This window comes from Chanodichthys erythropterus, chromosome 17 (assembly GCF_024489055.1).
Source record: "Chanodichthys erythropterus isolate Z2021 chromosome 17, ASM2448905v1, whole genome shotgun sequence".
NCBI lineage: Eukaryota > Metazoa > Chordata > Actinopteri > Cypriniformes > Xenocyprididae > Chanodichthys > Chanodichthys erythropterus.
The window spans coordinates 12372180-12398105 of NC_090237.1; the positions used below are offsets into that span (position 1 = coordinate 12372180).

Sequence of the window (25926 nt, forward strand, 5' to 3'; positions counted from 1 at the left end):
ATAAAAGAAATAACACTTTTCATTCTTCCACTTATTCCACATAAATACAAACAACTTTATTGCAGATTGTTCAACATCCCATTTTGTACTCCTTTATTCAAAACAAAACACAGTCTGCATGTTCTCCGAACAATAATAAAAAAAATGTAAAGACTTTTTGATTTTCTTATACACAGATTTTTGTGTCCATTATTAACTTAAATCTGCTTATTTTTCAAAAATAACTATGGGAGAGTCTGTTGTCTTCATTGACATTTTCTTCACTGACATCTTAAAAATCATGCACTCTTGGTCTTTTGCTGGGTTTTGCGCTTGTGGCGAACAACTGCAAGTGTAGTGAAAAAGTTTCCCGCAAACAGAACCAGAAAGCAGAAGCCACACATGGACACCTACAGTAAAAAAGAGGTGAAGATATACAGTAATTGCAACTTCAAAATCACACTTTTTACAGATTTATTCATAAGTTTGTATCACTTTAGTGTTATCATGTTGTGGAAAGATCTACAAAAACAACACTGACCTGCCATTCTTTACATTCAGAGAGCTGAGTCATTCTGAACAGCGAAATACTGTTCCAAAGCTGCCAGAACTGTGACACAGACAACATTCAGGGGTCACCAAGATATACATTAAAAATGATTATACTGTTCATTTCATATGCTGTTCCATTGTCAAAGCTTTATTCTTTAAAATCTGAATATATTTATATTATGAAAGGACAAATACTTACATGACCCAGGAAGAGAAAGGGAAGAAGAAATGTCAGTCCCCGCCACATCCATGACTGAAATCCCTCTGTTTAAACAAAAAGAGTGTTTAAAGCTTTAATAAAGCTTTTTGTACTTTCTTCAAAATATACTGTAAACTCAGAAATCCTTACCAACAGTCAAATCCAAGTTGTGTCTTTCCCCTAGTGCTTTTAGCCTGTAGAGACACCCACTTTGATAGTAGTACTGAAGATACTGCACAAAGCCTAAAGAAGAAAGTGATATGTTTACCTTCATTATATCTCAATATTGCAGTGCAACAGATGTTTTTCAGGGTGGTGTTAGCATGTACAGTTTGTAACTTACTTTGATACAAACAATAGGCCAAAAATTGGTTCCTGAAAGACTGGTATGTTTCACCATCTGGCCTACATATGCAAAAGAAACGTTGTTTAAGGGCAAGTCAGCTGTACCAGCAATTCACTTATTCATTGTTTTAGTGCTGATGCATTTAATATCAACATAACATTGTGCCTATTTACTTTTTTCACATTCCTGAATTCCTTGTGAGTGATTTACAGTCTCATGTTATTACAAAGAAATTTGTTATTTCAGTATTATTTAAATAATATTATAGTATTTATTAATATTTGAAATAGCTTTTTCAGGGTTTTTTTTTTTTTTTTTTTTTTTATATGCTTTAGTAATTTTTATTAGTTTTTTTAATAACTTAATTATTCATTTTAGTTAGTTGCTATGGCAAAAAAAAAAAATTTTACTTAAAAAAAGTATTATTTTCTGCAACACTTTATTTAAAGCCTTTATATATGATGCATGATAAAAGTATTTTTAACGCATAAATTATGGCTTTTAATGCACCTTTTAATAAAGGGGTGCCCAATCTTGTTCCTACAGGGCCACTGTCCTGCAGAGTTTAGCTCCAACCCCAATTAAACACACCTGAACCAGCTAATCAAGGTCTTACTAGGCATATAGAAACTTCCAGGCAGGTGTGTTGAGACAAGAGCTAAAGTCTGCAGGACAGTGGCCCTGCAGGACTGAGTTTGAACACCCCTGATTTATTGCAATGTATGGTCTGAGTTGTAACCTCACTTATAATACATTATAATACTTATGTTACACCTTTAGAATATATAATGCATTAAAACACAACAAACAACCAATATCAGAGGTAACAAGGAATCTGAAAATATTATAATGCATTTTAAGTTTAGTTACAATTATTTATGAAAATATATAATTAGTGCTGTCAAATCAATTAATCACGATTAATTGCATCTAACAAAAAAAATTTAAATATAGGTGTGTATACATACACACATACATACACACACATATTTATATATATATACATACTTTTATGTTAGATGCAATTAATCACAATTAATCAATTTGACAGCACTAGATATAATGCATTATAACATACATTATGAATAACTTTAATGCATTATACATAAAGGCTTCAAGAAAGTGTTGCCTTATTTTCTTCTTTTCCTGAGCAGCAATATTTTATTTTATTTTTATTGCAATTACTGAAAATTCTTTTAATAGTATTAGTTTAGGATTCAGTTATCAATAACATCTTTGTAATTGTGGCAAGCAGGGCGAGGCTGAGAGCCGTGGGAACAGAACAATAGTCTCACAGAGGAGCTCCAGAAGTATAAAAGGAGGTGGGAACCGACGACGTTCAACGAAAAACGTATACAAAATTAATAATAATAATTATAAAAATATAGCTGCAAGCAGCAATTCGGGGCCAAGCCCCAGAAGGGGCAGTAGCGCAATACGGAGCAGGAAGAGCAAAAACAGCAGAAATTGAATGTACATGCAAAACAGCTGGTTCAGAAGGACAGGTGGAAATGAAATGAAAATCAATAGAAGTTCAGAGAATGAACAGGGAATGAACTAAAAACACTTGTATCTCATTCAAGAGGAATAAAGATTAGTACAATGCTTATTTGGATAAAAAAGGTATCAAAATGACTCATTACACACAATTGTATAAAGGAACCCCACACAGGATTCGAACCCACAACCTCCGAGTCCAGTGTCCATTTCTCATCTCATTGCACCACTGTGCAGGTGAATGTTGGCACACCTGCCGAAGTTCATTAGTTCATGTGAAAATGAACTCAAAATGAAGAATTTTTATAAAACTGCACTGAATGTTATATTTAATAACTACTTTAGATCATTCTGCAGCTCATCATGCTGTAGCGCAATACAGAGCAGGAAGAGGAAAAACAGCAGAAAATGAACAAACATGAAACAGCTGGTTCAGAATTACGGGCGAAAATGAACTCAGAATGTACATAAGCTTAGATGAAAATGAACACAGCATGAAACAAAAAGCATTTATTTCTAATCCAAGAGGCAGTAAAGGAATCAAAACACACTATTTCATAAAACCGCTCCACCTGGGATTCGAACCCACTATCTTGGGGTGCAGAGCTCATCAGGTAACTGGCTTTACACATTGAGCTACTTGAGGATGCACATTCAACAATCTGTGGAAGAGAACTTTTAGTGTAAGAAAGAATTTACAAAAAAGCATTACTTAGCATGCTAACCATATTAGCATGCTAAGCTAACTTAATGCTAATGAAGCTCATGGTTAACTTGATAGCTGAAGAGCCACATTAAAGAGAATGACAACTGGTTAGCATGCTAAGCAATTAGCATGCTAAGCTAACTAGCATAAGACAACAAACACAAGCAAGGTCACATTCAGAGATGAATATCTTGGGAATGGTAGCGAATATCAAAAATCCGTTCAGTCATTTCTGTGCGGCTCGGTCCAAAGATCACCTGAGCTGATTTTGGACAAAATTGGACAAAAATTGTAGGAGGAGTAGTGAAAAAATGGAATACTGTACTTTTCAAAATGGCCACTACTGTACTGGGTGGAGTCTTAATGTAAGATATTGAATGTGATCAGTATGAAGAGAGGAATCAGTTGTATTGACATTCATTTTTCTGGAACAAAGGGTTCAAAAGTTATAACCTTTACAAAAGTGAATATTTGAACTGGTGGTGGCGCTATAGACTTAGTCCTAGATACTCCAAAGTTGGTCAAATTACTTTTAATTACTATCACTACAAGCATGCCAAATTTGATAATTTTCCTTCTTATGGTTCATTGATTACCATACAGGGGGAAGAAGAATAACTACGAATTTGGACATAAAGGAATTGCATGTGATAGCTTCAGATTAGACCAGTTTTAGGCAGAATGCCTAGAACAGACACAAGTTCTGCATCTTTTCCTGCCACAGTACCTCATGCGGTCTGGGCATGTGTCACACTGAGTTTCGAACCCACGATGCAGAGCATTCGGGATCCGTGGCGTAACACATTGAGCTAATCAGCCATGCAAGTTCATCAGTATGCTAAGCAGAGGTTTCAGTGTGAGAAAGAGTTCACAAAAAAAAAAAAAAGCTTCATAGCATGTTAACCATATTAGTATGCAAAGTTATTTAATGCCAACTAAGTTTTGGTTAACCTGTTGACTGAAGACCACATTAGAAAGAATAGCAATAGTTTAGCATGCTAAGCAATTACTGTGCTAAGCTAACTAGCATAAGACAACAAACACAAGCAAGGTCACATTCAGAGATGAATATCTCGGAAATGGTAGTGAATATCAAAAATCTGTTCAGTCATTTCTGTGCGGCTCGGTCCAAAGATCATCTGAGCTGATTTTGGACAAAATTGACCAAAATTTGTAGGAGGAGTAGCGAAAAAACTGTTTTTCATTTACTTCAATACGGCAGACAGGTACATTTAAGGAAAATGACAAATGATACATTGTCGGAATCGGCATAAGCCAGGGAATAAAATGACATGAAGCATACACATTTTGGAAAGTGTTTTCAAAAGTTATAAGCGTTTTTGAAATAATCATTACATCTGTGGAACAGTAGGTGGCGCTGTGCTGAAACTTCTCAGGTACCTTCACGACCTTCTAAAGGTCATACATACCAATTTTTGTGAAGATATGTCAAATTGTTTAAAAGATATCGCAATTTATGACAAAATTCAAAATGGCGGACACGTGATTCATCCAATATTGACAGAATCGGTATCGTCGGATTCGGCATGATCCAAGGAATCCATAGACACCAAGATCTTGATTTTCTGACAAACTGTTCAAAAGTTATTGGCCAAAATAGCCATTTTTCATATCTCATGACCTGTAGGTGGCGCTGTTCCCAAGTTTGGCATAGACCCTCAGACCATGGTTCTGATGAAGGGTACCAATTTTTGTTTCGATTGCTCAAAGTTTGGCCGAGATACAGCCTCTATACTAATTTTGGGTCGACCTCGTTAACTTCGTGACATCATAACCTTTGAACAAAGATGAATAAAAAAAATCTGTTCAGTCATTTCTGTGCGGCTCAGTCCAAAGATAATCTGATCAAAGATTGGACAAAATTGGACAAATTTTGAAGGAGGAGAAGCGAAAAAAACAAATACTGTACTTTTCAAAATGGCCGCTACTGTAATGGGTGGAGACTTAATGTAAGAAGTTGAATAGCATCAGCATGAAGAGACGAATCAGATGAACTAAATTAAATTTTTCTATGACAAACAGTTCAAATGTTAAAACCGTTAGAATGTTGAAATTTTGAACTGGTGGTGGCGCTATAGAGTTGGTTCTAGAGACTCCAAATTTGGTCCAATCACTATTCATGAGCATCTCTACAACTGTGCCAAATTTCATCATTTTCTCATGTTCCGTTGATAGGGCTGCCATAGACTCCCATTCGGGAGGAAGAATAATAATAATAAAAGGGAAAACGTACAATTACAATAGGGGCTACAGCCCCTTCGGGGCTTGGCCCCTAATTATATTAAAAAAATAATGAAAGTAAAGCGGCAGCCCCTCATGGACGACTGCCGCATAAAAGCATAATAAAACACAACATAAATAGTCCAAGTGTAACTGACATAGGCCAGTAAGAGCATGTAAACTTCACTCCCCTGACATCAAAAGGCACTCTAGCGACTGACACTAGAGACTAATTCCTTGTTAAGGCAGGAACACACCAAGCCGACGCCAACAAACTAGTGGCGACGAAAGCAGACTGAGGGGTTGGCTCACATCGGCAGCATCTGGGTCCAAAGTTGGCCTGAAACACCAAACCGACGCTCGACAGCAGATGACCAAGAAGCAAGTCCATTCTGTGCCTGCGTAAGATGAAATGCCTGTCTGTACCAGCAGGTGGCAGTAGCTGAACAGCCAATCAGATTGATCAGACTGAAAACAAAAACTGCCCGACGGCCGACCATCGGCTTGGTGTGTTCCTGCCTTTAGAGCACCCAAATTTCATTTGGGCAGACCCGGGTTCAAGTCCCACTTAGAGCGGGCGAACAGGAGGAGTTTCACAGGCCTGGTTCACTGTTGTCACTCATCCTTTTATTCTCCCGGAGCTCCTGTTCTGTTCCCACGGCTCTCAGCCTCACCTCGCTTGCCACAATTACAAAGATGTTAAGGTGTGGTCACACTGCACTTTTCGTTCCATTGACTTCCATTGAAATGCATACGAATGCGTCAGACCGGAAACGCAAGCTTGTGCGGAAAATTTCGCATTTCGCTCCGTTCCAAAGTTCAAGTTTGGTGAACTCTGACCTGCGAATTCGCATCATGTGAAGACGTGCGACCAGTAGAAGATCTATTGGTCACGGCATGACCTCTTGGCTGAACTAAAAGAATTGTATTTTTGCAGTAAAGTCGAGTAGGTTCTATATTTCTACATTTTAAATGTATTACTTTAAGTTATGTGTTGAATTCATGTTTATAAAAAAGACGCTGTAGACCGTGACGTCATATCACGACCGTTACAGCATCCGAAGAAATTTCGCATGTTCAAAGTCTAGTGTGACCACGGCTTTATTGTTAAAGGGATAGTTCACCCAAAAATGAAAATTTGATGTTTATCTGCTTACCCCCAGTGCATCCAAGATGTAGGTGACTTTTTCTTCAGTCGAACGCAAATTATGATTTTTAACTGCAACCGCTGCCGTCTGTCAGTCAAATAATAGCAGTGATTGGGAACTTCAACTATAACAGTAAATAAAACTTGCTTAGACAAATCAATATTAAAACCTGCAGCTCGTGACGACACATTTATGTCCTAAGACACGAAACGATCGGTTTGTGCGAGAAACCGAACAGTATTTATATATTTTTTTACCTCTAATACACCACTATGTCCAACTTCGTTCAGCTTCCTGTTAGTGAGGTCAAAAAACGCATTCTGAAGACGGAAGTGATGTCTCGCCCATATACTTCAATGAGCGCGAGACATCACTTCCGTTGTCAGAGCGCGATCAGACCTCACTAGCCAGAAGCTGAACGAAGTTGGACATAGTGGTGTATTAGAGGTAAAAAAATATATAAATACTGTTCGGTTTCTCGCACAAACCGATCGTTTCGTGTCTTAGGACATTAATGTGCCGTCACGAGCCGAAGAGTTTAATTTGGATTTGTTTATGGAAGTTTTTTCGACTCTTATTGTTCAAGTTCCCAATCACTGCTATTATTTGACTGACAGACGGCAGCGGTTGCAGTTAAAAATCATAATTTGCGTTCAACTGAAGAAAAAAAGTCCTCTACATCTTGGATGCACTGGGGGTAAGCAGATAAACATCAAATTTTCATTTTTGGGTGAACTATCCCTTTAACTAAAACCTAAACCAATACTATTAAAATAATTTTCAGTAATTGCAATAAAGCTGAAATAAAATACAATATTGCTGCTCAGGAAAAGAAACTCCACCTTCATTCCCATGGCTTTCAGCCCCTCCTTGCTTGCCACAGTAATCTTTAATTATGATGTAACAACTAGCTCTTCCTCTCATTATCTTTCCTTTTTTACTGGTGTCACGTTGGCCATGCAGGCTATTGGATAGTATGGAAATGCCTGCTTTGATCCAATTGGTTCACAATTTACAATGCTGTTTCACTCAAAAGTACATCACATTATAGGAATAAGATGTGAATGGAAATTTATGATAACTTGTAGGACAAACTCAAGTAGGTACAGTAACTGCTCTGAAATTAATAATCTGAAATGACTCACCAGGTTAGCATGACCCCAGACAGAAAAGTAGAAATGTAGTGGTGGAAAACCCACCAACCTTTAATCCTAAAAAAAAAAAATCAAAGCACAGTTGTAGAGATGGTACAGGTCCTGGAGACAGCTTATTAAATCCATTATTGATCAAACTTTTCTCGTGTGACAGTACTAATGTCACATATTCAAGTGTGAAAAGCCTCTTACATACAGAAGTTTCATCTGACAGTTTCTGACCTGGATCCATTGCTGATGAGGACACTTTCACGGATTGTCAGGGTGCAATAGTACCAAACCAACAGGAAGTTAAGAAGGGCATCCAAAACTCTACAGACACACAAAAAAGCAGGCATGAAACATGATGTGAGGGAAGGCTTGTCAGACAGGCCCGAGTGAATTCAGTCTTACCTGTAGCTGATGAAGAAGCGACATATGAAGGTCATCAGGAACAGAATCAGGGTCACATACAGCTTGAACCTTTCATATTCATCTTTGTATTCAGCTCTACATTAAAAAGTGTAAATTATTATTTAATTTTCTGTACATTTTTGTTGTAAGCATAAAGTAATTAAGTGTATTCAGATTTAAATAAACAGAAATTTATTGTATATTCATTATTCAAATAACTATAAATGTTATATTTTAACATATATACATTTATTTTTTTACATTTTTGACACAAAAACAATTTGCCAATGGTGTAAGATAGCTTGAATCGAGATATATACTCTCAAAACAAGCCTTAATATCTTATGAAAAACAAATGTATCTTGTTTTTGTAGCGTGCATAAAGTTACCATTAAGTTATAAATCTGTTGTTATTGATATATATTTTAAATGTATTTCAGTAGATCTTTTTTGGTGCTTACTTTGCCTCTTTGCTTGGAAGGTTGACATTCACACTCCCAAGGACAAGACCGAGATAAAGCCTTGAAAAGATAAGGAAAAATAACACACAGCTTCTTAATACAAAGCTAACCTTCCGAAACAGTCTCATGTAATAATCTTCCATTACCCATTTTTCTTTGGCAGAAATGCTTCCATCTGAAAGATTAGGTTTGGCATATTTCGAATGTGACCTTTGACCTCCTTAACCTCATTCTTCTCCTCTTCAGTCAGTCCTTTTCCGAGTCTATAATCCGGAGCAGAAAATACATATTAAAATGCTTCAATCATAATCAGCATAACAGATCATAAAGAAAAGATTTTATTTACTTAGACAAAGACTTTAAATTCTCATTTAAATTCTTTTTCTGTCTCGCTATGGAGGCAGCAAAGCTTTTTTGAAGTTTGGAGACTTCCTCTAACTTCTGCAGGTAAAGCCGGTGGGTATCCTGGACACAGAAATGATTTATTTCAACAGAAATGTTTGTTTTAAACGGTCTTTGGTTCTGAATCTTTTGGGAAAGATAAAATCCTACCTGAAGCTGCTGTAATTCTTTCTCCTGAACCTTCCATTCTTGAAGGGCTGTTGCGAGTGATGTCGACATGTAGAACTTTATCAGCTACAACTACTCAGTTAAACTAACCAGATTTATCTTTCTTTGATAAATAAATGCAGTAAAACAAACTGTGATGGAAACACAGTGATGTCTTAAATGCAGATTTCTAAAGAGAGATTCAGTTTAGAAGCATTTCAATTGACAATCTTCGTCGTATCTCTTATTTCTTAGCGATTGCAATATATGCTTGAACTTTGTAGTGAACTTTGACAGACCAACTTGACTGACCTTTGACACATTTAGTTGCCTGCACTTTATAGGAAGGGCTACATATTTAGGGTTACAACACTGTGAATTCTGACATGTGAAATTCAATTTATTACAGAAACTTCATTGCACATCTAAAAACATTATTGCACTTGAGAAAAGAGGGTTTAGTTATTCATGCTCTAAAGTCTCATGCTTTAGTTGCATAATCCAATAATCCCTCATAAATTCTATTGATGTAAAAGAACACTTGTAGAGTATAAGAGAAAAGCTGAAACAATGAGAACTTGAACTTTAATCGAGAGATAACACCTTTCACACCTTTATTTTGTTTCAACATCTTCAGCTATTGCCTGGTCATTATACGAACTTTCAATGCTACTTTGGTGTCCAATTTATTTGTTTCGTTTTTAAAGCATTATAGACATTAATCCCATGTTTTGTTTTCTGTTTGTGCTTGATAAACGATGTGTGTATAGCTATAAATTCTTTTTTAATGTTTTCTTTAGGCTACATTTATTTAATTTTTATATTTGTTATTAGAAAACATCACGCATAATAGTTTTTTATAACCAACAGACATTAAGAATTAAAATTAAACATTTTATTTGACCTCTCGATCAACATTGAATCTTAATCACCTTCTTTCACTGAATGTTTTAATTAATAAAACTTTTCAATTGAATGCATCTGATCCGAATCTTTTTTTTTTTTATTCAGTGCCACAAGAACAAGAGGTATTACATATTCACAGTATCATACCATTAGCTGCCAGGGAAAAAAAGGAGAAAAAAGAAAAAAAGAAGGAAATATTACATAAATTTCAGTGCTTTCAGAGCATTACATATTTTCAGTGCTTTTTTGTTTGTTCCAAAAGATTTACATATAATTTAAAGTCATTTATAATATGTGGAAAACTTGGTTTACATTGAGCCTTCTTCTTCTTATGTATATGGTATTTTCCTAATAAAATAAACAAATGTATAATATGTAGTTCTTTACACTTCAAGTTTTCATTCTCTGTATAAAAAAGTACATGAAATACACAAATTTCTATCATACAATCAAGTTTTCTATTCATATAGAATTCTAAATCTTTCCAAATTAATCTTAAAACACAGATGCAAAATAGTTTTTTTCTTGTCCACAAAATTAGGAAATATTGAGCTTAAATCTTTCCAAAACATGGATCCGAAAGACTTTATTTAGTATCCTCTTGCGTTCACTCGCGTCATCAGATGCTCGTAGTGCGCATGCGCGTTCCTTCGACTGTAGTATTATTATTGACCCAAGCATTATTTAAACTGCGCAGGGGGATGGCCTGTCAAGAAACATTGGACTGCAAGACCATGGGTGGGTTTACAAAGCAATGCATGACGGTGCAACTAAAGCAGGATCTAATCTGACTGATACTATATGTTCTGCCTCAGAGCTGCTTTCGGCTTTCTTCTGATCGCTGATAGTGGCAGCGGCGGCTGGCCAGAGGTGCTGGATGAAACCGACCGGTGTGTGTTGACTCCTGAGGCTACTGTCGCGTTTTACGTCACTTTTCAATGAATTTGTAGTCATATAAGTTGCTTTACAGGACTCACTTGCTTAAGGTAAAAATGAGCGTCGCGGTTTATGTTTTATCCACGGTTACCGGATATGTGCTAACCTCGACATTACTGCTGAAGTGTCCGTCACTGCTGCACCGGCGAAAGAGAGAAGCCTTCCGGAGCAGACACATCTCACACCGCGGCGGTGAGTGGACAAACACTGCTTTTATATGTATATATCAAATATACAGCTTTCATTGTTTATCCAGTCAAGTCAAAACCCAGTGATCTGAAAATGCTGACTATGTAGGAAGCGTACTAGGTTTTGAGTCACAGTCAATGAATGAACCTTAGGGTTACATTCATAAGATTGCTGACTATAGAAGTCATGCATTTCAAACATTTTTGTTTTTTTATATAATGAAAAGCCTATTATTAAGACATTTTTTCACAAATTAGAATTCAAAAACAAAACCAATTCGTTGAGGGGAAAAAATTGACAATAATAGTAAAAAAGGAAGCATCCATCTTAGAAAGTAGAAACTTCAATTTCAACATATTAGCTCACATGATGGATATACAAAGTACTCATTTGTGAAATCCAAACATAATGTTTGTGACTTGGGGTCCAATTAATTTACCAATGTCTCTAATTTTTTGTGAAAAAAGAGTGGATTACACTTGTGAGGTATTCCAGTGATATGAGTTCCATTTAAAGGGTTAGTTCACCCAAAAATGAAAATAATATATTTATTACTCATGTCGTTCCACACTCGTAAGACCTTTGTTAATTTTCAGAACACAAATTAAGACATTTTTGACTGCAAGTGAACGGTGGCTTGTGGTGCCATCACAAAGGGGCACAAAATCACTCTCACGAACCTTCTCCGGGTCTGTTCCTGGCTGGTGGAATGACCTGCCACGCTCTATCCGAGCAGCTGAATCTTTAGCCACTTTCAAAAAAATGCTAAAGACGTATCTTTTTCGTCAGCACTTGACCCAGTAATAGCTGCACTTACCTTGATTTCTATTTTCATTCCATCTATTTGTGTATTAATTAAAAAAATAATAATAATAATTCTTGCGAGCACTTTACTGTCATAACTGTGACTTCACACAGCACTTACATACTGTACTGTTGTTCTCATGTTGATTTGATTGACTGTTCTCATTTGTAAGTCGCTTTGGATAAAAGCGTCTGCTAAATGACTAAATGTAAATGTTTGATGAAATCTGATGGCTCAGCGAGGCCTGCATTCACAGCAATGACATTTCCTCTCTCAAGATCCATTAATGTACTAAAAACATATTTAAAAAACATTTCATGCGAGTTCAGTAGTTCTACCTTAATATTATAAAGCGACGAGAATACTTTTTGTGCGCCAAAAACAAAATAACGACTTTACTCAACAGTATAGTGATGGGCCAATTTCAAAACACTGCTTCAGAGCTTTACGAATCGAATCAGTGATTCAGATCTCCTATCAAATGGCTAAACTACTGAAATCACATGACTTTGGCACTCAGAGTCACTGATTCGATTCGCAAAGCTCCATGTTTTTTTTTGGCACACAAAAAATATTCTCGTAGCTTTATAATATTAATATTGAACCACATGAACTGATTTAAATATGTTTTTAGTACATTTATGGATCTTCAGAGAGGAAATGTCATCGCTGGCAATGCAGGCCTCACTGAACCATTGGATTTCAACAAAAATATCTTAATTTGTGTTACGAAGATGAAAAAAGGTCTTACGGGTGTAGAACGACTTGAGGGTGAGTAATTATTGACATTATTTTCATTTTTGGGTGAACTAATCCTTTTTAGCCATCCTTTCACAGAGGGGGTTTATCGATGATCCACTGCAAAAGTATGTTTTCTCTGAGTCATAATATTGAAAAGTCTTCTATTATCCACAGAAGTTAAATTATCGCTAGGTATGCCCAGTAGATGAACATGTTTTCACAAAGTACAATATCTGCAATCAATCAACCAATCAGATTTTGTTGAACAGCATTCCAATCAACCAATCAGATTTGAAGGAAAAGTTTACGGTTTATGTCAAGTTCAGGCATACAACCAGGGTTAGGTGTATTTACATCAGTGTTATTCACCTATCATTTCCCTCTGATTTTAGGGTTAAGTTATGGTATAGGGTTAGGTTAGGGGTAGGAATAGGTTTAGGACTACATTTCCAGACAGGAATGTTGTAAAATATGTTGATCCAGGAACAAGTGTCAAGGGGTCCAGTTCCAGGTTAATACCTCTTTTGCATTTCACAAAGTATGTTATTCCAATAATTGTGCATTTAAGACAAAAAGGGGAAAAGGAATTGTTAAAAGCATGTCTATGATTAGGGATATGTAATCCTCAGCTGAATTGCTTTCGTACGATTACAGACTCATATTGTTTTAACTCCCCTTCCCATAATTTCAGAATCCTTTATGCATCTTTGCCAGTTCAATCACATATAAATTTTTAAAAATAATCCCGGATGTTTAAAAAAATTATTTCTCAACTGCAGATGTTTGAAGACTATCCTTTAATGTTGTGCTTCTTTGAATAAGAAAAAACATGAAAGATTCTGACTTAAGAAGTTTATATTTTTCCATAATTTGTTGAAATGACATGGGGCTACCATTAATAAACAAGACTTGGAGCCCTATAAGACAAATTTCATAATACTTTACCTTCATGTTGGGCCAGTGTTGGTTCAGAGGGTTCATCATTGACTTGATACTGGTCTTTATTGATTAGGCCCTGGAGTGTGGACTTTGAATGCTGAAATACTGTAGAAACTACATATAGTCTCAATATAAACATCACCCAAAGTCATTATTTTACTACCAGAAGCAATATTGTGAGTAAACACGAAGCACTGCTTCTACAAAATACATTATGTCCTGATACTTATTGTTTTTCTTCATCTTCAGGGGCTGGAGAGAACTTGGAGAACACAATGGCAGCCTTCAAGCAGTGAGTTTATCAATGGGCTGCTGTTAATTGCCTGGATTTGCATTGATAAGTGTAACTGTACTAAAGTCTAGCATGCTAGGTTAACTTCATATACTTGATCTTGTAGAATCTGGAGTGTTTTTTCCTCTTTTCTGAATAGGTTTTATCCTTCCTTTAAGTGGCCTTATCAGTTGATGACTAAATTGTACAAACATATTCTACAGCGATCTGGATGTTAATTTATAAACAAATGCTTCTTTAACTCATCTGTTATATGTTTTCTACTTCCTCAGTGCTGTAAAACTGGGCACAGACATGTTGGAGCTGGACTGTCATTTGACCAAAGATGAGCAGGTGGTGGTATTGCATGATTCAAACCTGAAGAGGTCGACTGGCATTAACGCATACATCTCTGATGTGGCTTACGCTGTGAGTGGAGAAACTTCAAACATCCTGAATTCACACTCGCAGTCCAAATGTTTCAAGTCTTGACTAATTTGTTGCAGACGTTAAATGTCAATATATAAATATGGGCGGTGATGTAAAAGTGTTTATGTGTGTTTGTCTTCTTAGGAACTTCCACCTTACCTTTGTAAGCTTGGGGTGACTTTCAAACGAGGTGAGTGTTCAGTCCAGGTAATGTTCAACAAATTTGATTTAAGGTATAATCAAGCAGATTCCCAATGTGCCTGAAGTGTCACTAAAAGCCTGTAGTGGGGGAAAAAAAAATCTGAAACGTTATACATTGAAACAAGCTACTGTAAACTTGGTTCAAATATATTTTGTATACATTTAATGGTAACTAAGACATGTATGTCCAACTATTACATTACTCCTGATGTATTTCAGAGTGCTTCTGTGAAGGAGGAGATGACAAACGTATCCCTCTGCTGAGAGACGTGTTTGAAGCTTTCCCAACCACCCCTGTAAACATCGATATCAAGGCTAACAATGACACCCTCATCAAGAAGGTGTGTGGACCCTGCTGTCCTGCTCATATTTCATTTCCTTGAATCCTCTGTCTGTGCAGCTGTTTGTCACCACTAAAATTAATCAGGTTGGTGAGACAAGTGTGTAGAAGCAAAATAGTTTCACCTTTTTTTCCGTCAGGTGTCCGAGCTGGTCATCCAATACAACAGGGAGGATTTGACCGTCTGGGGAAACTCCAGCAATGAAATCGTTAAGAAATGTTATAAAGAGGTGAAACATTGGCTTTTAGTAAACAGCGTAGTTTACTAAAATTGTTCAGCGAATGCAAAATGTCAATGTCTAAAGTTTACCTGTTTGTTTTGTAGAATCCACAAATCCCAGTTTTGTTCAGTTTGCCCAGAGTGCTACTGTTAGTGGGCCTTTTCTACACAGGCCTCCTGCCCTTCGTCCCGCTCAAGGAACAATTCTTGGAGATTCCAATGCCTTCAATTGTTTCCAAGTGAGGAACATATACATTTTAGTCATGCGCACATACATGCTCCAATCATTATTTTTCTTCCAGGATTAAAAAAAAAAAAATAGATTTGGCCTCAGTAGGCTCTTTTAATTTGAACTTTGGATGCTCATAGAACTAGTGCTTTGCTAGACATTTTCTCTAAAGATTTTGTTGGAAATTTGAAAAAGTGATAAATATTTTGTCTCCTGTAGACTCAAAGGTCCTGAGCGTCAGACATGGAGTCAGCGTTTTATAACATGGTTGGCAGACACGTGAGTTTATGTACACTCTGGCCTTAATGAACTTTTTACCTAAATATTTACTGAACATGGTTTATGTGTTTGTTATAAGTAGTTAACTGACTGGGGGTATTCCAGATAGCAGGCTATGCGACTTAACTAAGTGGATAATCTCAACTTTCGGTTCCAAAACCTTAGGTAACTTTCAGGGTATGTAAATAGCCATTGCAACTTATTGTCTGAACATAACCTGCTCTGGAGGTTAGTTTACTTCAGAGGTATTTAGCTCATGCTTGCCCTATTGATGAGGCTCCAGTGGGCGTGACAGATTTTGCACAATAATATATATATGTATATATTATAAAGCTCTATATTGTAACAAAGAAATATTTATTTTATTCTGTTTTATTGAATTCTTATCTTACACATCGTGGCTCTGCATTTAAAAGAATTTTTTTACAACAGGATTTTTTCTATATAATGTATTTGTAATAAAAATACATATGTGATACATCTCACCATACAAGAAATGGCTAAACAAAAAATAAACGTATACAGCCATATTATCTTTGCAAGCACAGACACTTTTTAAAATTCATAATTGGCATCAAACAAACCATATTTTTCTTGTTCATAGTAATAAAAAACAGAATAAAGATTAAAAGATAAGATTTTAAAAAACTGCACAGTTGCCCTGTATGTGACAGTATGCACTAAGAATGTAAATTCCCATTAAAAAAAAAAAACAAAGGAGAAGAAAGTAGTAGTAGTATGGCTTGCTTCTTCTTGGGCTGCGTTCCAATCCTAATCTTTATGCCCTTCACTCTCTAACTTCTCTCTGTCTAGTGGACTCTAATGTGCGTCATTGCTTACGTTGCACGAGTGCCCACTACTGGCGGAAGTCATGCATAAGGTTTAAATGAAATGCGCTAAGCCCTTCACTGGAGCTGATTTATTATTTAAGCCCCTTTTGTACTCATGAATTTGTTTTATGCACCATTCTATATGCTTATAAGTTGTTGGAGAAAATATATAAAATCTTATAGGTATATGAGCTGTTGGAGAAAAATAAAATTACACAAATTAAACAAAATATCAATAGTATAAACTTTGACTTTGAGCAATATGTAGCTACAAGTATTAGCCTATGCGATTTAAAGGGCACCTATTATGCCCCTTTTCACAAGATGTAATATTGGTCTTGGGTGTCCCCAGAATGTATTTGTGTAGTTTCAGCACAAAATACCCCACAGTTAATTTATTATAACCATTTGAAAATGTCATTTTTGGGGCTCGTTTTAAAAAGAGCTGTTTTGGTGTGTACCACCTTAAATATAAATGAGCTGCATATCCCCGCCCTGCCTTTGGATGAGGGCGTAACTTGCATACCTATGGCAATAAACAGTCGGTAGAAGCAGAATGGCTGAGAATGAGAGACCCGCTGTTTTGTATGGCATTCAGCCGTACATGTTTGAACCGGAATCAGACCCAGATGATGAAGAGACTCCGGCAGAAGAAACACAATTGAGAATGGAGCAAGACGTCTCTGAATGGTTATTTGATACATTTATGTACTTATAGTTTTAATCGCGTCCCCTTTGTAATTATGGATGTGCAGCACACACACACACACTGTGATAACGTTCGCGCAATTTTTTGAAACTACAGACAAATACTGTGATAACGTTTGCTAAGTACGTTAGATACACACTATACAAACAAGGTTAAAATTATATACACAGACATTCTACGACGACGACAACAACTTTAGACACATTTGTTATTGAATTGGCTGACATCGACTGAAATGACTATTTGCTCAAAAAACATTAAATACACTTACTTCTTCTGGAGGTGACGTTGGATCGCGAACAGTAGGCAACGATCCACACTTGAGGATTAACTTTGAAGCAAGACCTGCTTTGAATTGACCCTCGTTCTCAAAACAGTCAGTCAAAAAATTATTTGCGCAAACAAACGTATTTTGGAATTTTGAGTGGCGTCTTTCCTTCGTAAATAAAATCCATCCACTGCGTTTTCAGTGGCTCTGATGTTGGAAGTAAGTGAAAACTACTATGTTCATTATTACATCCCACAACAGAATACTTATGTTTCTTAGGAGACATTACTGGCTGTCGTTGAATGGCGGATGGTTGACAGATCACCGACGGTGGGGTTTATGCCAAAACCAGATTGTCAATCAAACCATGTGGGTGGGGCTTAGCGCAATTCTACGTCACACTGAGAGCAATCTTAGAACAGGGCGTTCTGAGACAGTGCTTATGAATTATTGAGATTGTAAAAAAACCACTGGGTGGATTTTTCTCATTCTAGGGTGGTTTTGCTCACACACTGCCAACACACATTTATGGTCAAACACCATGTAAAAGTGAATTTTGCATAATAGGTGCCCTTTAAATCTCACCATAATTAATATATTATACACGTTTATGCGATTAATTCTCAAAATAATTAATATATCATACACTTCAGTCAAGCGCGATCTGCTGTGACGTCACGATCAAGTTGAATTGTGGGATATAGAGCTGCTTGAAGTGTACATCAGAATAGACTTGCTCCCTCTGTCAAAATCGAGGGGACGAGGGTCTGTCCATATAAACTTCCCTTGTCTGAACCCCGAGGGTAAGTGCTTAGGGAAGTTTGCGATTGCGTGTTTAAAATTGGAGTGGAACGCAGCCTTTAGCGTCCCTTTCCATGGTGACTCCAGTGCTGTGTTTGAAATCGCCCCCTATATACCATTCCCTACATTACTCCACTAATATAGTCCACTTGAAGGAGTGAATGAAAACAAGTGAATTTGGACATTTGTTTGGATATTTGAGACTCTGCAAACTGGCAGCTCCAGTAGTAATGAAAAGATTTATCTTGAACTCTGTCATGGAAACTATCTATAAACCTTAATTAAACTATTTAATAATCAATTTAAAAAAAAAATTATACCTGAATGATATTACGCTGGACCATCGGTTTGGAAAATGGATGGATGATTCAGCGGCGGGCGCCACCTTCTGGTCAGACGCACGACTCTCACAGTGCATTATGGGTATTCTCTATCCATTGAGCATGCATCAGTTGTACACTCATTATTGTGGTGCATTATGGTATTGAATGAGTGCACTCTATAAGTCCACTACGGTTTCGGACACCACTGCAAATGGCTTTCCCCTCAAATAGTGCCCAATTTTGGACACAGCCCTGGATTCAGTGCTGGGTTGAGAGATGTCTTTGAGTTTCATACTGAGGGTTGTCTGAACTTACCTCAGGCCGCGGTTTTGAAACCTGCATACCTCGAGTACGCAAGGTTTGGGTTAATCAACCGAGAAGTTAACCTTGCTTTCTGGAATACCCCCCTGCTTTAGTGTTTTTGCCCATGCTGGCCTCAGTCATAATATTACTTACAAGCTTAATATAATGCTCAAGCTACGCCCATCTTATTCTCATGCTTATTTTAATGATAATGTGGATGTATTTTTAGGCTCCTCATGAGAAAAGCTCTATTCGATCATCTGACAGGCAGAGGAATACAAGTGAGTACTAATCTTCAAATTTAGGTCATACACCACATGTGCTTTATGGGTAAGAATTGTTTTGAGTGCTATGATGTGCATGAGCAGATGGCAGGAGCTTTGAATGGAATTTCGCTGTTGTCTGGAACGTCATCATGAGACTTTTCCACTGGTCTTTGCTTTTTCCTTTCCAACCACAGGTGTATATCTGGGTGTTGAACGACGAGGAGGACTTTAAACGTGCCTTTGACCTTGGGGCTACAGGGATTATGACAGACTATCCCACCAAGCTAAAGGAGTTCATGGAGAAAAACAACTACATTGCCACCCTTAAATAAGACTTCAGGCCAAAGTAAACAATCAATATGCTTTTCTGCTGATTTTTGGCCTCTGAATGAGCCTTTTAATTACCCAACATTCTTTGATGTTTATGTCAAATGAGTTTAGAAGTGGCAGCTATCAGTTCTGCATTCATCAGCAATTCAGCATCAGAGCTGTTTTAAAGCAAACTGGATGTCATGGAATCATTCTGTAGCTTTAACTTCATAGCAATACACATTGTCCATAAAAGCAAAGAGACTATGCTGAATTATCAATCATATTGGGGTGATGTCATGATAGTCATGACATTTCTGTGAAATTTACTCTACTGGCACTTTCATTGTATTATTGACTGACATCTGATTGTTTCATCACAGTGTGAGGATGTATCCCACTGGTACTTTCTGTTGAATCACTTTCTGCAATAACACTGAACTCACTAAAGAGTTCATTATCTAAATGACAGTACCGAAGCTACTGAAGTTTTTCCAAGGCACTGAAAATAAACACTATTTTAAGAGTGTATTGTGGGATTGCTGAGAGACCAATAACCAGAAGGTATTTTAATGTTTACCTAAGTACTATGTGGTATGATTGACGTGTATATATTTTGTTTTTATAAACTTGTTTCTTTTGACAATAAGAGATTGTCAATTTCAAGATATGTTGTGGCGTAAAATATGCCTCAGTATTGCTTGAAGTGTTAAGTGTTTCGTTTAATTAATATATGACCAGTCAGACGCTTTGACACCAATTCAATCTTCATTATTACTATTTCAGCATGTTTACAATATTAAAGTAATCAAAACTAAGTCAAAACTCATATTTAAGATGCTACATAGTCTGGTTCTGCTTCAGACTCATTTATATGTAATACAATATATATAAGTACAATTAGGAGAAAAATCATACTCTATAATTGTCTTTAAAATCAATTTCCAGTATTCAAGCTTTACACCAAAAGGTTTTGTGATCACAAGAAACAATGTCAGTCAAGTGTGTCCAAGCTTTTGACTGGTTGTGTATGTTTTACACTGATGAAAGAGGTTGTGTTGGAGTGTAACTGGATCATAGACATGTGTTGTGTGTGGTCATGTGACTTGAATCTGCTTTTGCTGGGACAGGAAAAGATTTTTACTTTAAAATGTTGGTGGTTTTAGTTTTGTGCAATGAAAGGGAAACATTTTGTCTCACACTTTTAAGAAAAATGAAATGCAGGATGCATTCAAAATTGACATGACAGTAACTCACTCCTGAAAGAAGATAATCTGATGATTTATGAAGAATTTGTGGAGTTCAAATATTCCCCAGCCCTTTGTGAAGTATATATATGAATATAGTAGTTCTTAGACTTGTTTAGTTTTCTGGTTCAGATTTTGTCCAAGCCAATGTTCATTGTCAATGTTCTTGTAAATTTTAAGTGATAGCACAAAGATGAATTCAGAGATTAGTAATAGAGCCTATTTGGTTTCAGCAGCACAGTTCTGTTTTGGATTTGTGAATATATTGCCATTATATATATTTTATAAATGAATTTAAACATATTATATCTTGCCTTGGTGTTATTATGTGCTTTAAAAAAAAAAATTAAAGACCCCAATACAACTCTTGTAACGCAGTACATTTTGGGGGTGTTTATTAAGGGGTTAGCTCATTCAAAAATGAAAATAATATAATTTATTACTCACCCTCATGTCGTTCCACACCTGTCAGACCTTTGTTCATCTTTGGAACACAAATTAAGATATTTTTGATGAAATCCGATTGCTCAGTAAGGCCTGCATTGCCAGCAAATTAATTTCCTGTTTCAATGCCCAGAAAAGTACTAAAAACCTATTTAAAGCAGTTCATATGAGTACAGTGGTTCAACCTAATATTATAAAGAGACGAGAATACTTTTTGTGCACCAAAAAATTTAAATAACTAATTATTCCGATGGCCAATTTCAAAACACTGTCTCAAAGCTTTATGAATCTTTTGTTTCGATTCAGTGGTTCGGAGCGCCAAAGTCATGTAAACAAGGCTTTGTTAGGTCATAAGTGTTTTGAAATTTCAATATTTCAAGGGACTTTGACAGTTTGCTCTGAACCACTCATTCGACACAAAAGATTAGTAAAGCTTTGAAGCTTCATGAAAGCAGTGTTCCGAAATCGCCCATCACTAGATATTGTTGAATAAAGTCGTAATTTTGGCGCACAAAAAGTATTCTCGTCACTTCATAACATTAAGGTTGAATCACTGTAGTCACATGAACTGTTTTAAATATGTTTTTAGTACCTTTTTGGACATCTGAAAGTGTTAATTATCTTGCTGGTAATAGAGGCCTCACTGAGCCATCAGATTTCATCAAAAATATCTAAATTTGTGTTCCGAAGATGAACAAAGGTCTTACATATGTGGAACGACATGAGGGTGAATAATTAAAGGGTTAGTTCACCCAAAAATGAAAATTCTGTCATTTATTACTCACCCTCATGCCGTTCCACACCCGTAAGACCTTTGTTAATCTTCGGAACGCAAATTAAGATATTTTAGTTGAAATCCGATGGCTCCGTGAGGCCTCCATAGGGAGCAATGACACTTCCTCTCTCAAGATCCATAAAGTTGTATAAAGACATTGGAGGACATGTATGACAATGATTCTTTAATGAGCTTTGAATTACTATCCAAGAAATACAAAATACCAAAACACAGCTTCTTTAAATATTTGCAAGTCAGACATTGGATCAAAGAGATTACCCCCCAGACTTTTCCTAAGATTCCTACACTATCACCATTTGAAAATGTTATGTTTAATAAAATGGTGTCCTCTCCAAGAGGCATTTTTTTCTGTAGGGTACAGCACAATAACAAATAACTTTAAGCCTTTTGACAATGTAAGCTTGAAGCAGAGATGGGAAGTAGATCTTAACTGTAAATATGACCTGGAAGAATGGGAGCATATTATGGAAAGTATGCAGACTATTTTAATATCCACCAAACATAGACAAATTCAATTCAATATTTTACATCGAACATATTATACTCCTCAAAAACTTTGTATGTTAAATACCGGTATATCTTCAAAATGTCAAAGGTGTAAAACATCTGAAGGCAATTTACTTCATATGCTTTGGAATTGTCCTGTACTGAATGACTTTTGGGAATATATAATTTATACCACTTCAAAGATTATAGATATCCCAATTAGTAAAGATCCTAGAATTTGGATATTAGGGAATATTGATTTATTAGGCTCTTCTCAACATAAAAAGTATTTTTCACTGTTAGCAGGAACTGCAGGAAAAAAATATATATTAGTGAACTGGAAGTCGATTCATTCCCCATCCAGACAACAACGGATCAATGAACTTCTTTCATACTGCACCCCGGAGAAAATCCTTTTCAATGTTAAGAAATCTCCGAGGACTTTTGAAAAAATCTGGGGCTCCTTTCTGGAACATTTACCTTCTCTTACTGCAAACTAATTGTAATGTCATCTGTTGCGCTTTTTTTTTTTTTTTTTTTCCTCTCCCTTTTTTTTTTGTTTTTGTATAAGAAAAATGAAGGTTGTAATGTTATGTGTATATGTATTTTTTTTCATGGATTATAAAAGAAAATAAAACCATTAAAAAAAAAAAAAAGATCCATAAAGTTACTAAAAACATATTTAAATCGGTTCATGTGAGTACAGTGGTTCAATATTAATATTATAAAGCGACGATAATATCTTTGGAGTGCCAAAAAAAACAAAATAATTCATGAAGATTTTGAGCACAAATGAATCAGTGTGTCGAATCTGCTGTTCGGAGCGCCAAAGTCACGTGATTTCAGCCGTTGGCAGTTTGACGCGCGATCTGAATCATGATTCGATACACTGATTCATTTGTGCTCCGAATCTTCCTGAAGCAGTGTTTTGAAATCGGTCATCACTAAATAAGTCGTTATTTTGTTTTTTTGGCGCACCAAAAATATTCTCGTCGCTTTATAATATTAATATTGAACCACTGTACTCACATGAACCGATTTAAATATGTTTTTAGTACCTTTATGGATCTTGAGAGAGGAAGTGTCATTGCTCCCTATGGAGGCCTCACTGAGCCATCGGATTTCAACTAAAATATCTTAATTTGTGTTCCGAAGATTAACAAAGCTCTTACGGGTGTGGAACGGCAGGAGGGTAAGTAATAAATGACAGAATTTTCATTTTTGGGTGAACTAACCCTTCAAACTGGGAACTAGAAGAGGGCGTTTTGACCAGAAGAGGGCGCTCTATGATAAATAAACCTTGCTCTCTAGTCTAACCAATGCACAAGGTTTGAAAAATAAGCACTGCATGTAAATATTTCACGTACTACGAAGTATCAAAATACAAAAAACGAGGCCTATGTAACATCAAAACGCCTACAACAGTAAATTTTACTACTCGTCTTAAATCATACATGCTTTTCCTAATGAGTTTATTTTACTTCAAGATGTTGTTTACAAAGTTTTGAATGAATACAGTGAAGTATCTTGTACCTTTAACTTCCAAGTAAATCATGCAGCCTGCTGGTGACTGATCGAACAAATCAGCGTTAAGTTCTGCCTAAACTCTCGGAGCTGCAGGTAGATACCAGCCCAAGTTATGACTGGTTGTTTTTTCATGTTCGGACCAATCGGCGTAGTGTTGCTATGCATCTGCGTCTCAATGATTGGTGCAAAGAGTTGTCATTTGCCCTGTAGGTGATGTACAGTGTGATCGTGCCCATACAAAACTTAGTTTACGTGCACCACGTCCACACTGACCTCGAGCGAAGCGGGAGAAGGGATTTGTCGTGACAGGAATACGCACGCAAAGTTTGCTGTGAACCCTGCTGCACTTAAACGGAAGAGGAGCGCGTGCCACCATCTCGCAACCCCGTTTTCTTCTTTTCAAAGGTAAATGCGAGTTATTTTAACAAGTAGTCAAAATGATATACTCCTGTACTTTATGTAAATGCCAGCTAATACTGTCAGTTATCTGTGTAAGAGCTTCAGGGCAGGATGACGGTGTTGCGTTATGGTTCTGCTGGATGGTGTGATGTGATGCGCTGCAGGTCCGCAGTGGTGCTGCTGATGCTTGTTTATCAAACACCTCCACTATCACATCCACCACCAGCAGCATCAGCATCACTGCAGCATCAGCAGTGGCACATGTATCATCTCTGACAGTGATCTCCTTAACCGTTTGAATGGCAAGTGCGTGCTATCAGTCATAAACTAAGACATTTCTGCATTAATAGCAGCATTAGTGTGCACTTTATCCAATCTGCGTCATGTCTGAGTTCTCCAGGAGATAAACATTGCAGTATTTGATCATAGACCTACTGGTTATTAAATATATTATATTAAACAAATATAGATTTTTAAAAGAAAAGAATATTCAGCATAATAAAGCATGCTTTATAGAAAATGGTTACACTTTTTTTTTTTAAGTGTAATTATACATTAAAGTACTGAGTAATATTAATTGACTACATGTAATTACTGTAGGTTTAGGGTTTGGTTTGGATGTAATTATGCATAATTTATAGTTCTTACTATAAATAGATGCACCCAAGGACACTGTCAAATAAAGTGTTACCGAATATTTGTTTATGAATTAATGATCAACATTCAGTAACATTATATTTCTGGAGTATTAAGTAATATTTCATATTTAGAACATGTCATAAAATGTTAATAATTAATAATTTAATAGATCTGAATAAGTGGTTTAGATAAAAAATGTAAGATATTTATATCAAACATTTTCAGCATAGAATATTCAGCATAAACAGAATAGATTATTTAATTAAAATATTTGATCGTTAGAACATTATCTAATATTTAATATTCAGAAAAATAAAAACTGGCCCATGGCACTATAACAATACACTTCATGACCATAAATAACATTTGCACGTGTCATGGGCTTTTTACTGTAAAGGACTTCTTATAATGGTTGTGTTTTAAAACTTAGTAAGCTCCCTAACTAGTCATTATTGATGTTTTTTTTAGTGGATTATCACATTTCAACAAGACTCACATTTTACTTCCATGTATAGTGTTGTTTTGCTCCAGTATGTTGTATTAGGCTCAACATTTTTAAATTTTATAAAAAAAAATGTTGTTTATTGCTCTGTTGTCAGGGGTCAAATTTGAAAGCATGCTTGGACTGCCAGGAGGAAACAGTGCCAGTAGTGCAGTGTGGCTGAAATCCAGCCCCACATACTGTCTGCTGTCAGTGCATCAGTTTAAGTCCAGCACAGCACTCAAACATAGAGTTATTGCATAAAACAATAATAAGAATTGATTACTGTTTTATATTCAGCAAGCGCTCTCGCTCTTACACGATCGAATTCAGAGAGCTTGAATGCTGACAAGTAATTTCTGAAACACTGTCAAATTCAATCCGGTCT

General features: G+C 36.2%; 3 protein-coding genes across 3 annotated transcripts in view; 2 read left to right on the top strand and 1 right to left on the bottom strand.

The window, feature by feature from the left end:
- Positions 1-39: 39 nt before the first annotated feature.
- tmem120ab (transmembrane protein 120Ab) lies at positions 40-9560 on the bottom strand. Its single transcript, XM_067365518.1, has 12 exons — positions 9229-9560; positions 9023-9141; positions 8823-8939; positions 8677-8736; positions 8216-8311; positions 8045-8134; positions 7814-7879; positions 1074-1135; positions 881-973; positions 731-795; positions 521-589; positions 40-389 (listed from the first exon to the last, which is right to left on the bottom strand). Exons 1-12 carry the CDS (start codon positions 9295-9297, stop codon positions 279-281), a joined length of 1017 nt encoding a protein of 338 aa, XP_067221619.1. The 5' UTR covers positions 9298-9560; the 3' UTR covers positions 40-278.
- Positions 9561-10770: 1210 nt separating this feature from the next.
- On the top strand, positions 10771-21145 carry gdpd1 (glycerophosphodiester phosphodiesterase domain containing 1). The gene is made up of 10 exons (XM_067365789.1): positions 10771-11259; positions 13991-14033; positions 14306-14441; positions 14586-14631; positions 14862-14983; positions 15123-15212; positions 15308-15441; positions 15651-15710; positions 19174-19225; positions 19405-21145. The coding sequence occupies exons 1-10, from the start codon at positions 11124-11126 to the stop codon at positions 19540-19542; spliced, it is 957 nt and encodes a 318-aa protein (XP_067221890.1). The 5' UTR covers positions 10771-11123; the 3' UTR covers positions 19543-21145.
- A 3144-nt stretch (positions 21146-24289) lies between these two features.
- The window catches only part of ypel2b (yippee-like 2b), a 48164-nt gene continuing 46527 nt past the window's right edge, over positions 24290-25926 (top strand). Inside the window, exon 1 of the mRNA XM_067365186.1 lies at positions 24290-24424. The gene's annotated coding sequence lies outside the window, so the exon portion shown is untranslated. The remainder of the gene's footprint in view (positions 24425-25926) is intronic.

What these genes read in the sequence shown, in the direction of transcription:
- tmem120ab (XM_067365518.1), bottom strand. Translation starts at nt 9,297, where the DNA reads ATGTCGACATCACTCGCAACAGCCCTTCAAGAATGGAAGGTTCAGGAG. An exon ending in AAGAATTACAGCAGCTTCAG is followed by an intron (nt 9,142 to 9,228) that starts GTAGGATTTTAT and finishes TTCTGTGTCCAG; the next exon opens with GATACCCACCGGCTTTACCT. An exon ending in CTTCCAAGCAAAGAGGCAAA is followed by an intron (nt 8,312 to 8,676) that starts GTAAGCACCAAA and finishes TTTTTAATGTAG; the next exon opens with AGCTGAATACAAAGATGAAT.
- gdpd1 (XM_067365789.1), top strand. Translation starts at nt 11,124, where the DNA reads ATGAGCGTCGCGGTTTATGTTTTATCCACGGTTACCGGATATGTGCTA. An exon ending in ATGCCTTCAATTGTTTCCAA is followed by an intron (nt 15,442 to 15,650) that starts GTGAGGAACATA and finishes TGTCTCCTGTAG; the next exon opens with ACTCAAAGGTCCTGAGCGTC. An exon ending in ATAACATGGTTGGCAGACAC is followed by an intron (nt 15,711 to 19,173) that starts GTGAGTTTATGT and finishes ATGTATTTTTAG; the next exon opens with GCTCCTCATGAGAAAAGCTC.